The sequence below is a fragment of the Citrus clementina genome, unplaced genomic scaffold, assembly GCF_000493195.1.
Source record: "Citrus clementina cultivar Clemenules unplaced genomic scaffold, Citrus_clementina_v1.0 scaffold_5, whole genome shotgun sequence".
NCBI classification, from domain to species: Eukaryota; Viridiplantae; Streptophyta; class Magnoliopsida; order Sapindales; family Rutaceae; genus Citrus; species Citrus x clementina.
In genome coordinates this window covers 36,494,413-36,508,472 of record NW_006262201.1, presented here as the reverse complement: position 1 = coordinate 36,508,472, position 14,060 = coordinate 36,494,413, and the positions used below count along the sequence as shown (strand labels likewise).

The window sequence follows — 14,060 nt, the reverse complement described above, 5'->3', positions numbered from 1 at the left end:
GCATCTCAATCTGGTAATCACGTAACAGCAATGGGCATGGTATAGGGGCCGTCCTAATCAATAGCAAGTAATCTTTCTTTTCTCGTTGCCATCAAGTAATATATATATATATATATATATATATATGTTTAAGAATTTATAGGACGGTTTGGCTATGATATTTTGTTAAAGCAATAATTTGAACCGAAACCTTAAGCCCATAGATATGGATATCCAACAATATGTTCATAATATTTGCAGTTTGCTAATATGGAATCCATATCCTGACGCTTACTTGTAAGACGAACAAGGGAAATCTGTCTGTGAAGTGTGAACTCACACTCTGCACTACACTCAAATATTAATCATGATAACGGGACATTTAGATTTAAATAAGCAACCATCATTCAACCGCTTGTTCATTGATTAAGAACAATTTCTTTTGACAAATTGTGCGGGTGGTTCCTTAGGGAATAAACAATATGAAAGAAATGGAGAAGATAATAATGATGGAAAGGAATCCTTAGGCTTTCACATCATCAACTCACTCACCCATCACCTCTATAATTATTTGATGCACTTCTTTTAAAACTCAACTTCGCCATTGCCTGCCAATGGGCCTTTGGTCCAGTGGGAGAGCCCTTGCACTTAGAATAATGAGTGCAAGGGTTCGAGCCTCCATAAAAGTATTTATGGGGCTTATTTACAATCCTTCCTCAATTATCACATAATTGAGTGGAGCCAGTCTATTCCTCACGAAATGTGAGTAGAGTGGACAGCCCTCGAATATTTGAGAGGGTTTGAAGAATTTGGGCAGCGCTTCAGAGGAGTACATGCCACGATGAAGGTCCCAATTATAGAATCTGTGCTTAAATATTAATTATAATACCTACAGTCCTGTTTATAAACAGTATTCAAAAAAAAAAAAACTTCGCCATTGCCTGCCAATTCCTAAGTGCCCTACACGTACACGTCTTTTTTATTCATTAGTTGTATTTACCTAACTTTGGGCTCAGCTGCTCGGCCCGCATGCTTTTCTTGCATTGTCTTTAAAAGCTACCGTGAAAACAGAATAAGGCTTACCTTGGCGACTGTGCAAAACCCTTTCTGCATTCTCTGCACCGGTTTTGTTTCCTTTGACCACCATCTGTGACTTGTAATCCCAAGGAAATGAGGAATGCTGTTGGTGCTCGTAAGGATATGTACAGTGATGACTGACAAACAGAGTTATGTTTTATTTTACTTCATTTTATTTTTTTAAAAAAAAAATTATTTATAGACAGATGGAGCATCTTAGTAGCGTAGTATTTTAGAACTGTTGGATGTATGTGACTGAATCTAAATTAATTATAATAACGTGCATCTAGGATTGTTTTATATTAGAGATGTTCTAATTTAATTGGACCCTTATTTATATTGTAATTAAAAATATATTAAGATAGGTTTTCATGGATAAAATCTATCTTGAAATAAAAAGAAACTATTTCAAAACGAAGAAAGATCTACCTCTCTGTTTACCATTGATGAGGACGGAATGGCTGAGAACCACCCACAATTAAGTTTGATTTTAGATGAAAAAAAGAAGAAGAAAGTAATAACCTATCCAAGTTGACTTCAATGGCAGTATAAAGTAGAGATGATCCATTTATGACAAGCTACTACTTAAAAGGGAAATGGGGGTTTTCGTTACCCCACAAGCGCATCTAGTTTTTTATATCAAGATAATAATTATATAAATTAGAAGTGTTAAAGAGACTAAGATAGCAAACTAGACTTCATTCACGTCATAGGTCCCAAACAATAATGCAAAGAAAGTCTAATCGGAAACGCAAAGGTGTTGTTTTAGTGGATGGTGGCGACCGAGGGGCCGTGCCCTCGTGCTCTCGAGTGCTTGACTACCCCCATCATTATAGCATCCTCACTTTACTTCAACCGAATTTTTTTCCCACCTTATTTATATCTTTTGGGTAAAATTTGCAAATTTGCATTTCATTTCATGGTTAAAAAAATAGCACTAATTACATGCACTTCCATTCAGTCTATCAACCTAGTCCAACATAGGTGTCATTCATAATATTATTGGTTTAAGAGAGTTAGGTGTCTCTACTAGTACTTGATTAGCTAATCTCATTTTAAAATAGTTCTTTTGGTGACCCAATTCGAGATGTGTGTGGTTGCTTCTGCCCGATACTTTGAGAGATGAGATTTGTGGGCACAAGCAAATTAGAGGAAGAGCATTGAGTGATGTTTTCGCCCAACTGGCATGAGGATGGGCTCACAAGTTGAGAGCGTGATTGGATCATGAAACAAAGCTCGTGGGCTTTAACTTTCCCATTCAACTTTCTTTAATTTTTTAAACATGTTTGGCAAAGCTATGCATTAGATTAGATGGAGAAAAAAGAGAAAATAAAAATTAAAAAAAAAAAAAAAAAAAGGTGAAGGCTAACAATAATAAAGAAAGCAGCTAACTTGTGACTTGTGAGTCTGTGACCCCATTTCAAAGGAGGCAGCAAAAAGGAGTGCTAGAAAAATGAAGATACAGATAGTAAAGAGAACCACCACCCAAAAAAGAAGAAAGTAGAACAAACAAAGCTGTAAATGCCTCCCTCCCCTCCTCTCTTTAAAAATACCAACCAAATTCCAAGACCAACACAAACCCAAGAACCATAACAAGCGTAATAAAGAAAGGAGAGAAGAAGCAAATTGCTTAAACACAATGAAAGGAAGAGAAGCCAAAGGAGCTCCACCAGCAGATCTATTGGTATGCTTTCCATCTAGAGCTCATTTAACATTAATGCCAAAGCCACTTTGCAGCCCAGCTAGGCCAGCGGAGGCTAACAAACGAATCAATCATCAACATCACAGCCAGAGCCAGCACCAGCACCCGCACCACCACCACCAGCACCACTTAAAGAAACTAAACATCAAAGGAGCTGGCCATGCCAGCCCTCTCATGTGGGCTAAAACAAAGCCGACCGGGCCGGAGATTGCAGAACCAACGTCCCCAAAAGTGACGTGTGCTGGGCAAATCAAAGTGAGACCAAAAGCTAATTCATGCAAGAGCTGGCAATCAGTGATGGAAGAGATTGAAAGAATTCACAACAACAGGAATAAACACAAGAATAAGAGACCTTCTTGGGCTGAGTCCATCGGGCTCAAGAAAGAAGTCATGCAATTCTTGACGTGTTTAAAAAACATAAGGTTTGATTTTCGCTGCTTCGGTGCTTTTCCTCGAGCTGATATTACTACTGACGATGAAGATGATGAGGATGAAGATCAGTATCATGAGAGTAATCATCTGGGTGTGGAGGGAAGTGATGGCAATACTGATCAGGCTTCATCAAGAACTGTCTTTTCAAAATGGTTTATGGTGTTACAAGAGAATCAAAACAATTGTTATTATAAAGAAGAGAAAGAAAGGTCTTCTAATGTTGAGGATTCGTCCGCTGCTGCACCCGCGGCTCCTCCACCAAATGCTCTGCTGCTGATGCGCTGTAGGTCAGCTCCTGCAAAGAGCCGGTTCCAAGACAAAGCGGAGGAAAAAGGAAAAGAAGATAAAGAAGATGATGATCGTGAAGAAGAAGAAGAAGAAGAAGTGACTCAAGTGAAGAAAACAAAGAATTTGAAGTCATTAATGGAAGAAGAAAAGAGAAATAACAAAGAGAATTTGGTGGTGATGGCATATGACACTGATTTCTACAAAATTTCATCTGATGTAGCAAAAGAGACATGGATTGTTGATGGCATGAAAGATTTATTATCAAGGAGTCGAAGTTGGAAGAGATGACCATCATGATCAAGATCCATCGATCCTGGTGATTACTACTACATAGAAATATATATTTTTAATTATTTCATTTTCAATACTTTTTATGTGGGTTGTTTTGTTAAACATATTCCATAAGTTATATTGTGCGGGAACTGGGTAAATCAGTCCTGATCATCACCCATTTTCACTTTCAATCGACGTTATCACGTTTGTACAGCTTAATTTTCTTTTATTTTGAATGTAAAAGATTTTTGCTCATGTACATTTGTGTTCTGTTTTCCCCTAATCCCATCTTAGTAAACCTTATAATTGATACAATGGATGATTTGATTTCTTAAGATCTTTATCTGTATTACGTGCACACATAGAATGCATTTGTACCTTTACATGGATTTTGATCTCAATCCCATTTCAATTGATATATCTACTGTTCATTTGCCTCAAGCAAGCTAATTTTACTTTGTTGTGCTCCATATTCTCTGTTGAAAAAGAATGTGTAAGAAATAAAAATTCAAATAAAATCGAGTACATGGTTATTCACATGGCACTGATGCTGCAATGTGCTGTCTTTTTCTCTGGCCGCCAAACTTATTAGTATTTTGGGATCTAAATCTTTCAAAACAGAGATGATGAGCGTGATGTGCCTGATTAGTCAAATTTTGGGTTCTTGAGTTGTGACTTGGCTTCTTTTCCCCGTCATTTTATTAACTTTCTCGCTCGGTTAAACCTTTAACGAAAAGAAAGTAAATCAGAAGAATGAATGTTGTTTGGCGTCCTAATAATGACTCATAATCGTGTCCTCTCTCATGCTGGGACAGCTAACCACCACTTGATTACTTTGTTCGCTGCATACGTGGCGTAATTTATGTTCCAAATCTTTCATTGTTCGTTGAAATTGAAATATGATAGCCACAGGATTAGGAGACTGGGATTTTGTCTTTGTAAATGCAATTGTTCCACCATCTGAACAGTAAAATCCATCAAATTCATCTGCATAGTGGGCTGAAGGCTAAAGAAAAAAATAATAATAAATGATTAAGTTAACATATTGTTTTTAATGTGCCGACAATCATCAAATTGATATGGGCTCTTGAGAGTTGAGACGTGTCCATGAAACTGATCCAATGACGGATAAGATTCTGGGGCTGCAATAGAGTCGGTCCAATTGTTTTTATGATGATCAATTCAAAACAATCAAGTCCTCACAATCTTCTTGTTAAAAAAATAAAAAATAAAAAAATGAAGTCCTCGCAATTTGATGTTATTTATACCTGGAAGGACAATCATCTGCCATTTTTCTTTTTAGCCTAAGACATAAACAATCATTAGCAAACTGTACTGTTCGCTAAACATAGGCACAAACATCGGTTAAGAATCAAGTCAGAGGCAATCAAAGAACCTTGAAAGAGAAGTCATAATCAAGCACCGCAGATCGACTCATCCTTAATAACTCTCTTTACTAATTTAGTTTACTTCATCGTGCAGCATTGATTCCTTCACATATTTCTGCTAAATATGCAATGCCACAATGTAATCTACAGAGGCTATCAACCCACATTATCTTTTTCTCCCGGATTGAGGTGCTCTGCCCCAATGCATTACCTAGCACAAATGTTCTGTTACTATTTTGTGCAATTTTATATCTTTCAACTGCTGTACAATTTGACTGATTTCTCTAACAATTCACATTGGTGTCCTGGAATTTCTTTGACTCTTGATCCATTCTTGTATATCTTGAAGGCTGGAATTGAGCTCACTCCCTCTGATTTTGCTATATATGGGTGGTCTTCGACCTCCACCTATAATCATCAACCCACATTTAGGAGATATCTGAACCTAAAACATATTTTATGACTGAGAAATGAGAACTGGCCATAAGAAATTTTTATTTATATTTGCAGTTAGACCAAACCTTGAGGAAGTTGACTGAGGGGAATCTCTTGCAGACTTGCTCCATTAGCTGCAATACTTGCTTGTGCTCTGCCTTGCTACAGAATAGCACCACAGCCATCCCTGTTTTGAGAAAGCTCGATTTCTCATCAAATTTGTCCAAAAGAAAGAGCAAAATTGTCATGTATAATGTACTCACCAGGTGAGGTTACAAAGTGTCTGAAACGTTCATTGCTAGAGACGAAAACCAAGTTTGAACCGAATTTCATGTCCTTAACATCTTCTCCACGTTGCTTTTTGAGCTGCACTTGAGCCTCAAACAATGCCCTCCCCACTTCCTCATTTCCTGGAATTTCTCTGATCAACATCTCGTAATCTTGAATCGCAGCTTCTAATCTTTCCAGCTAATGACATCAAACAGGAAACTCCATAAGCAATGGTATTTGATTAAAGAAACTTCATATAATAATAGCACCGACAATTCACCTTGGCATTGCAGTCTGCCCTGCGTAACCTGGCCTTACTATAAGAAGGCATCACGATGAGAGCAGCAGTGCAATCTTCAACAGCTTTTTCGTATTGGCCTAGCTTGGATCTACAAGCTGCTCGATTGCATAGTAAGACTGAGTTGTATGCTTCGTGCTCGAGTCCTTCGCTATACGCATAACATGCCTCCTTGTATTTTGATGCCTTAAACAGCAAGTTACCACGTAATCTAGCCGATGCCATTGCTTTAGCCATCTTTACCCCTTTAATCACCTCCTTGTTATTCGGGTCAATTTGAGCTGCATCCTGGGCTGTTTTCACGGCATCTTCAAACCTATTCGCCAGCAATCAATTTTATAATTCTAAAGCAATGACCCTGAAGCTTAACATTTTATCTCCAGTAAATTGAGAAATAATATGCATCATTTGGGAACACAAACGCTGGGACAAAATTGCCTTGCTTTCCAATGTTTCAGATAATGACTTTTCAAATAGGCTCAATTATATGCTGAAAATAACATGTTGATCTTAGTAAAAGTCAAAAATAGAAAATATTGCATAGAAAAAAAATCCCATATCAAGATATTAGAGCTGGCCTACTTTGTGGAATAAAAACAGTTCACTAACCTGCCAGCAGCGATGTAAACTTGCGCTCTCACTATCAAGAGATAAGCACCACCAGCAAGGCCAAACAACTTAGTAAAATATTCAAGGCAGAACTTCGGACTCTTATTGTAACTGTCATGAGCCTCTTGATGTCTTTGGAGCCTTAGTAAAGCCTCAGCTTGCAGAGCATACACCTATATGCAAACAAATTACATAATCTCTACATAGGGAAGTAATCTGAGATAGGTTAACACATGTAAATTTATGAATTTTTTTAATAAAAAGCGGAGTCTAGACGAGCAAGACTAACCTGAGGAGCTGAATCAGCTCCAAATGATATTACATTCTGGGTTTCTTTCAACAAATCATTCCACCTCTGTAACTCCCGAGCTTCGTTACATTTGGTGAGATGTTTATGAAGAGCCTCAGCCTTGGCAATGTCTTTCTGGTTGGCAAGGGAGCTTGACTTCTTGTAGTGAGATACTGCCTTCTCTGCTTCTCCTAGTCTGTGTAATTTCGCATTATGAGTAATTTATAAGTATGATTTGCAATCAATTAGACCATTTTTGCAATAGTAAAGTGTTTAAAAACCTGAAATATAGCATTGCCAAACGGTGATGAGCCCTGTGATAAGAAGGATCAATCCGGATAGCCTCTTTGCATTCAACGAGGGCCTCTATTAGACGGCCTAAACCTATCAGAGCAGCACTTTTATTACTTCTGTAAGTGGCTTTGCTGGAATTAATAGTAATTGCTCTATCATATAAAGCCAAGGCATCTTCAAATCTAGCCTTATTGTATGCCTCGTTTCCCATGGACTTCAACTCCTCAGGGTCCAATTTATTGAGCGAACTTATACATTGAGGAAACTCACCACTAGGCTGCTTCACAATGTTTCCCATACCACCATTTCGACCAAGTCTACTTTCTCCATATCTCTGTTTAGGCACATCCTGAAGGTTCTTGTAAAGATAGTCAAAGGTTTTGCCTGTTGCATTTGGACAATGATTCCCCAAAATGTTCCCGGTTCCAAGCTGCTTCAAGTTTCCCAATTGGCCAGAAGGCATTATATTACTTGAAGTGGCTCGAACAAGACCTTTTCCGTCATTTGTTTGTTGGTAATCACTGGTGATCACTACAGTGCTAAGCTCTAAGGAGTTGCAGGTGGGATATTTACTTAGCTTTCTCTTATCATCCTGAATTTTTGACGCGTTTGTTAGGCCTGAACTGGTGGAGGAGGATGTTGAGCTTCTTGCAGCATCAGAAGACCTTCTATTATGACGTTTCTGCTGAGAAGTTGAAAGCTTGGGAGGCTCAGAGCTAGTCCTCCTTGGGAGTGTCTGGTTTGGTTTTGGCGAAGGTTTAGCCACATTGGCCGTGCCTATAAGCACATTCTCTGCAGAGCTGCTACGCCGTTTTTTGGAATTTTCTGCAGGAGGCTTCTTATGATTATCAGAGATTGGCAACTTCAAATCATTGTTGCTACCTTCTGTGGGTGGTGAAGGTAGTGATTTTTGGGCTGACCAAAAGCTCCGGCGACTGAAAATTCTTCCTATAAAACCACAGCCCAGTCCACGCTCCATTGAACAATTGGCCACTTCTGCCATGACTCTCTGTTAGGCCTTGACTTGAGTCTCGGGTGATTGTTCTTATACGAATGAATTGTTGTAAAACAATTGAATCAAGTTAATAAAAGCATGATACTTGTACTGAAATAATAAATACAATCAAAGAATTGAAGGAATGTGAAAATTGTCAACAAAGAAAACAAATGACCAAGAGAAGGCTTCTGAGAGAAGGATTCAATGCAACAGGCATAGAGTCCCCAGGAAAATATATATATTGAACTCAAAGGCTCCGAGAGACTGGAGTGGCCTTCACGAAACCACCTTTATTGATAAAAAGAGAGGCAGGTCAAGCCCTTGAATTAAAGAAAGAAAATGATAAATATATTACGGGAGTTGAAGCATTCTGAGCATTTACTTTTTCAAAATAATTTCTTCCCACCAAATCCTTAATGCATCAAGGAGTAATGACCGGATGATACAGAGTTCACAAAAGGAGTAGCGCTGCACAGTAATAATTATTATAACTTACAAATTTGAGAGGGAAAAAAATGATTTCTATTTCGATTTATCCAAAGTTTGTACGGTAGTTGCATGAAATTTTCATTCAGAAATAAAAAGTTCATGATAGGTTTATTTTACTGTAAATTAATCATCAATTACGACATACACACGCACGTGAAAAGCCTCTAACTTAAGCTAATAAATATGTAATATATCACTTTTCAAAACGATAATGATTTGAGTTTGAGCTGTCACTAAATCACAAATAAAGCCTGTACTTGTCAATTTCTATGCCCGTTTTATTTTTTCCCTTATTACTTTGCCCCTATTACCGGCTCTCTTTTCTGCATTTAATATTCGTCTCTGTGTCTTTTCTTTATAACCGCATTTTATTTATTTTATTTTTGAAAGCCTATGAAGTCTAAATCGATGGTTTAAACCTGAGCCTATGTGCTCCATTTGTAGGTAATTTGTCTAATAGCTGGCCCTTCTAGACCTTTTTTTTTTTTTTGGATACGTACTTTTATCACTCCTTAAGTTAGGAAAACGGACAATATAATAAATAGATAAATTGGGAGTGCTTATTACAATTTTGTTTTAATAATTGTAAAAATTGAATACCGACGGCAGCCTAACTGGAAAATTATATGAACCAGAATTTGATGGGTACGATTGGTGCTCACTGTGGACAACAACTGTTGGCGCCGGTGATGCCCCTTTTGAGATTCGAAGAACAAAGACTTGTCAAAAACAAAGAGACTCAAGTTAAATCACTGTTTGGCATTAAACGCCAGCTCTATCCGCTTTTTTGGACCAAATTTTTCAGGTTTAGTCTGATCGCCCTTCCATCTTTTTGATTGGTGGGTTGGTAGCAGTTGCTACTCGGTGTCGTTTTATGTGGCAGTAATAACAGGTCCATCGCCGCATCACCTTCATGCAAAAATGGGATTTTCAAAAAATTTAGAAGAATATTTGTCCATGACCGAGCCTACATTTTGTACCCACTATTGATTAGTCGGTGCCGGCTTCTACTCCTTTCTGTTCATAGCAAACTCCAAACACTTCCTTCCCAGATGCCCCCACCCCCAGCTTCGAGCGGCAGCATAACCATCATCATAATCAAGATCAATTATAGCTGCTTGTTCGTTTTCCGGGTTTTAATTAATCGTTAATCCAGTGTTTAGTGAATGAATGTTAATGATACTTATCAGTCGAATGGCTGGGGATGGTGACACTTGTTCAAAACTATGCCATCCACGTGGTTTTCATTTTTTTTTTGTTTTTTTGTTTTGGGCACAGCTGTAATAATCGCAAACGCTCAAAGAATAATAAATCTTAAAAGCTTAGTCAAAGTTTACTGCTTACATGAAAAAGGAGAATCTATGGTGTATAAAATACAATCTTTTAACTATATACATCATGTATTTGTCTTCGACAGGTTTCACATTTGGACAAATTGAAGTAGCACAATTGCTGATAAATCCAATTCCCAAAAGAGATTAGAGTTAATGGTTTTGGACCTCTGTTGATTTGTATAATTCAGTTCACATATCATCTAACCCAATAAAAGTGATGTATACTGAGTTTAGGAGAATTGTATTTGATTTTAGTTACATGTTCATTTGAGATTAGTAAACTAAAATACCCAAAATTAAATATACATAAATAAATAGATCAAAATTGGAAGCTTATCCATATGTAATGATTTCAGCGTGGACCAATCATGGATATGCCTTCCCCAATTTGCAATCTAAAGGAAAGGCACATGTGATCAACATTGGCAATATCAATTCTTATCTGCAACTCGTTTTTAATCACAAGTAGCAATTAATAACAAATCTTCTTAAATACTCAAGTTTGAAGAAGCTTTAATCACTCGAATAAACAAATCCCCCCGCTGTATATTTGGTGCCAACCAACTAGAGCTTTAAACTGGTGGGGTGCGTTACCGCTTTCCACTCAATGGTGCGTGCATGGCCACGCAATACGCTTCTCAAAGTATACACCAAATTCTTTGATACAAAGCTTAGTCTTAGTAATATGTGAGCCTTAATTAAATGAATGGTAGCCAATTATTGTTCGATCACTAGCTATTAGTAGTCGACGAGACATGTAAGTGTAAAGATACAAAATAAAGATATGCATATATGCAAATAATTAATTAAAATTTTAAAAAGATAAATTTTTTTTCTTCTTCGTCAAAATTGGTAAAATTCTTTTCAAAGGAGCTTCATCACTACGTATAGGATTGGAATCTTCAAAAGGTTGAGAGAGACAGTGGCGATATTGAGGCAAGGCTTGGGATTCAAGCCTTTAAAGAGTATAAAATGATACTCGCAATGTGTGTGAAAGTTGGCAAAGTCTTGAAACTAAAGGCTCGATGAGAAGATACATAAAAAAAGTGATACTGATATACGTAGAGAGATTGAAAAGGGTTTTGTATTAAGCAATTTACGTAAAGGAGTAACATGATCGAACATGTGGTCGCGTGATCCGAGGCCCTCGGAAACTTTGGTTATAAGCTAGCGTTGATGAATTATTGAAGGGACTCGTTGGTTTTGCTTCGCATTGGGATCACCCTCAGCAAGACATTCTGGGCGTTATATCACTGGCCTCAATGCAGTTACATTTCACGTAGAGATGTTAATATTATAAAATAAAATATCACGAACAATCCATCATCTTAACCGTAACATACAGAAAGATTCTTGATCGTTCAATAATTGATAATAATTAATGATTATTCATCTTCTCATATATATGCCACATGGTCCAGTTGTTGCCGTACGTGGTCTGCTGATGATACATATTAGATCCATATTCAACTGTACCTACTAAGACCTAAGACGATAACATGATAAACTAATTAATTAATAATACTAATGCATTATGAAAATATCAATTAAAATATTTCAAACTTTTAACTTGTACTAATACTAATGCATTATGCATTATTCAAGATAAATTTTTTGAATAACTTCTGTCATTATTTCGAACTTTAAGAATGTCAATTAAAATATTTCAATTTTTATTTTCTCTCGTGTAGAATGGAGGTGGGGCTGGAGCTGGTATCAGAGTGAACCTACTCAGACCCCTCAATTTATCACTTTAAACCTTCATTATTATTGTTATTTGTATGTCAATTGCTATTTTTTTTTTTTTCCTAAACTAATTTATTGAATTGGGCATCAATTTTTTTACTATTTCTAGGCATTCTTACTCGACAGTCGATACCAGTAGCTTCTACCTCCTGCACGGCTTCAAAATCTTCTGTACCAATTTCTAATTAAAGTGCCCAGTATATTCATTTTCTTCTCTCCCGAGTTCTATGGGGTATTTTACTCGGCACTTGCTTTGTAGAAAGAAAAATGTAAGGATGCAGGGCAATTCTAAAACTCTACTAAAATTTAAGAAGAATTATCTTCGGAATTGGGGTCTCAATGGAGAAACGATGGGGGTTGAATAGTTGTTCTCATTGGTAGGCAATTACGTACACTTTGAAATGGGTGTTCGTGTTAGTAACAACACCCAGATAAAATAAAAAACCCCTCAAGTAGGCCCAATGGGTTTAGAGTTTGGGGATAAAATTGAGATGTATATGCTTCCTTGGTTTACACTTCACTTTAATAAAAAGATAAAACTACTTTAAAAATCGCTACACATTTTGCACATTGATTCCCGAAAGTCGTGGTGAAGAGGAACTTTAGCATCCGCAGAAAACAAAAGACATAATATTTAATTATTTGCGGCTTCGAATCTATTTATTATTTTGGCTTTTGTCTGAAGGGACAAAGCGTGCTTAGCATCTTAAAAAGCCTTGAAGATTAAATAAAATAATTCTATAAATCTTTTGAGCTTACTATCTGCTGCAATCTGTATGCACACAATAAGAACAAAATTTAAGATCATAATCATGCATTATATAATAAATAAAAAAACACTTGGATTTAAAACCGTTGATGCAATACGTGTAGAAGGCCATCTCAATATGCATGCTTCACGAGGCAAGGTGTCCACATCAAAAAGGAAAAGGGAAAATTAAGCCCATTATTCAATTCAATTCAATCTTTGGGGAGATGGTATAAATTTGGAGCAAATACACATCACATGGAATGGAATAGTTTCTTTGAAAAATCGAAACAAATAATTATGGTAACAAAGAGGAGAGAAATAAAGAAAATGTGATGCGAGTGTCCACGACCACGAACAGCTAAGCTAGCCATCAGCTAATTATCTCGAGCCTTATCACATGCCTTTGTATTGTGTTGTACACAAAACAATTAATGATAGATGTGAAAGGATGAAGCCATCGTTTTGGTACAATACAATTAGAACAAAAATTTTTAATATTCCGTGTAGGCATAAAAGACGTGAGAGAATTCAATTCGGATCTTTTTTAGATTAGAGTTTTTGGGATTTGGTCTACATGAGTAGGGCAGCCCCAAATCTACTGGCTTTATTGCCGCTTTTACATATATATAAAGAAAAGCCATTTATAGTTTTGATGGTTGTAGCCAATTTTGTTATATGGTTGAACTGATCTCCTACCCATCCAAAATTTGTACTTATTATAAGTTCTTTATTATTATTATTATTATTATTAAAGGAATCGAAGGAAACAAAAGAACAGAAAAAAAAAATGATACTAGGGCATCAAAGATTATAAAATGATGATATATATTAAGTAAGTAAATTTTTAATATTAATGAACACATAAAATATATTTAAAAGAATAATGGAAGAAAAATTAATAAAATCAACCATCTTGTTCAATCGATGTGCTTAATTTCTGGCGACCAAAGTGGTGAAGGATTCTGTCACACGCTCTGAGATTGCTCAATTATGGCTTGGATTTTGATTCCGAGTTTGACCTGGTCAAAAGCTGAGGATTTCGGTGAGTTGTTGATGCATCATAATTCTTACTTAGAAAATCGTAGAAAATTATTAGTACATTCAACATTGAATTTGAGAACGGACGCCACAGGAATATTATGCCAGGTCTGCAGTGAAATCATAAAATCTCCTCTGTGCACAGTTGTTTCAGAGCAATCATTAGGAATGGAAAAAACGAAAATAAAAGAAATTTTATTCGTAGGATTTTTTTTTAACTAATTAATTTAATGAATATGTGCGGTGTATCTCTAATTAATTCGATGTATGCATATGATTATCGCATTTATTGTCGTGACTTCACATGGATGGATGGCCATCTCTGGTGCGTGCTTAAAAAGTCCTCTGTTAACGCGAGATTTTATAGTAGA

The 14,060-nt window shown here is 36.6% G+C and overlaps 2 protein-coding genes across 2 annotated transcripts; one reads left to right on the top strand and one right to left on the bottom strand.

The window, feature by feature from the left end:
- The first annotated feature begins 2,379 nt into the window (after positions 1–2,379).
- Positions 2,380–3,942, top strand: LOC18042507. The gene has a single exon (XM_006433948.2). The coding sequence runs from the start codon at positions 2,696–2,698 to the stop codon at positions 3,764–3,766; it is 1,071 nt and encodes a 356-aa protein (XP_006434011.1). The 5' UTR covers positions 2,380–2,695; the 3' UTR covers positions 3,767–3,942.
- Positions 3,943–5,154: 1,212 nt separating this feature from the next.
- Positions 5,155–8,811, bottom strand: LOC18040983 (TPR repeat-containing thioredoxin TTL1). The gene is made up of 8 exons (XM_006433947.2): positions 8,714–8,811; positions 7,322–8,619; positions 7,041–7,236; positions 6,752–6,924; positions 6,125–6,458; positions 5,838–6,042; positions 5,661–5,761; positions 5,155–5,547 (listed from the first exon to the last, which is right to left on the bottom strand). The coding sequence occupies exons 2-8, from the start codon at positions 8,335–8,337 to the stop codon at positions 5,395–5,397; spliced, it is 2,178 nt and encodes a 725-aa protein (XP_006434010.1). The 5' UTR covers positions 8,338–8,619; positions 8,714–8,811; the 3' UTR covers positions 5,155–5,394.
- Positions 8,812–14,060: the final 5,249 nt, after the last annotated feature.

Coding starts and splice junctions, on each gene's coding strand:
- LOC18042507 (XM_006433948.2), top strand. CDS start 2,696: ATGAAAGGAAGAGAAGCCAAAGGAGCTCCACCAGCAGATCTATTGGTA.
- LOC18040983 (XM_006433947.2), bottom strand. CDS start 8,337: ATGGCAGAAGTGGCCAATTGTTCAATGGAGCGTGGACTGGGCTGTGGT. Junction 6,043..6,124: donor GGGCAGACTGCAATGCCAAG/GTGAATTGTCGG, acceptor TGATGTCATTAG/CTGGAAAGATTAGAAGCTGC. Junction 5,762..5,837: donor ACACTTTGTAACCTCACCTG/GTGAGTACATTA, acceptor TTCTCAAAACAG/GGATGGCTGTGGTGCTATTC.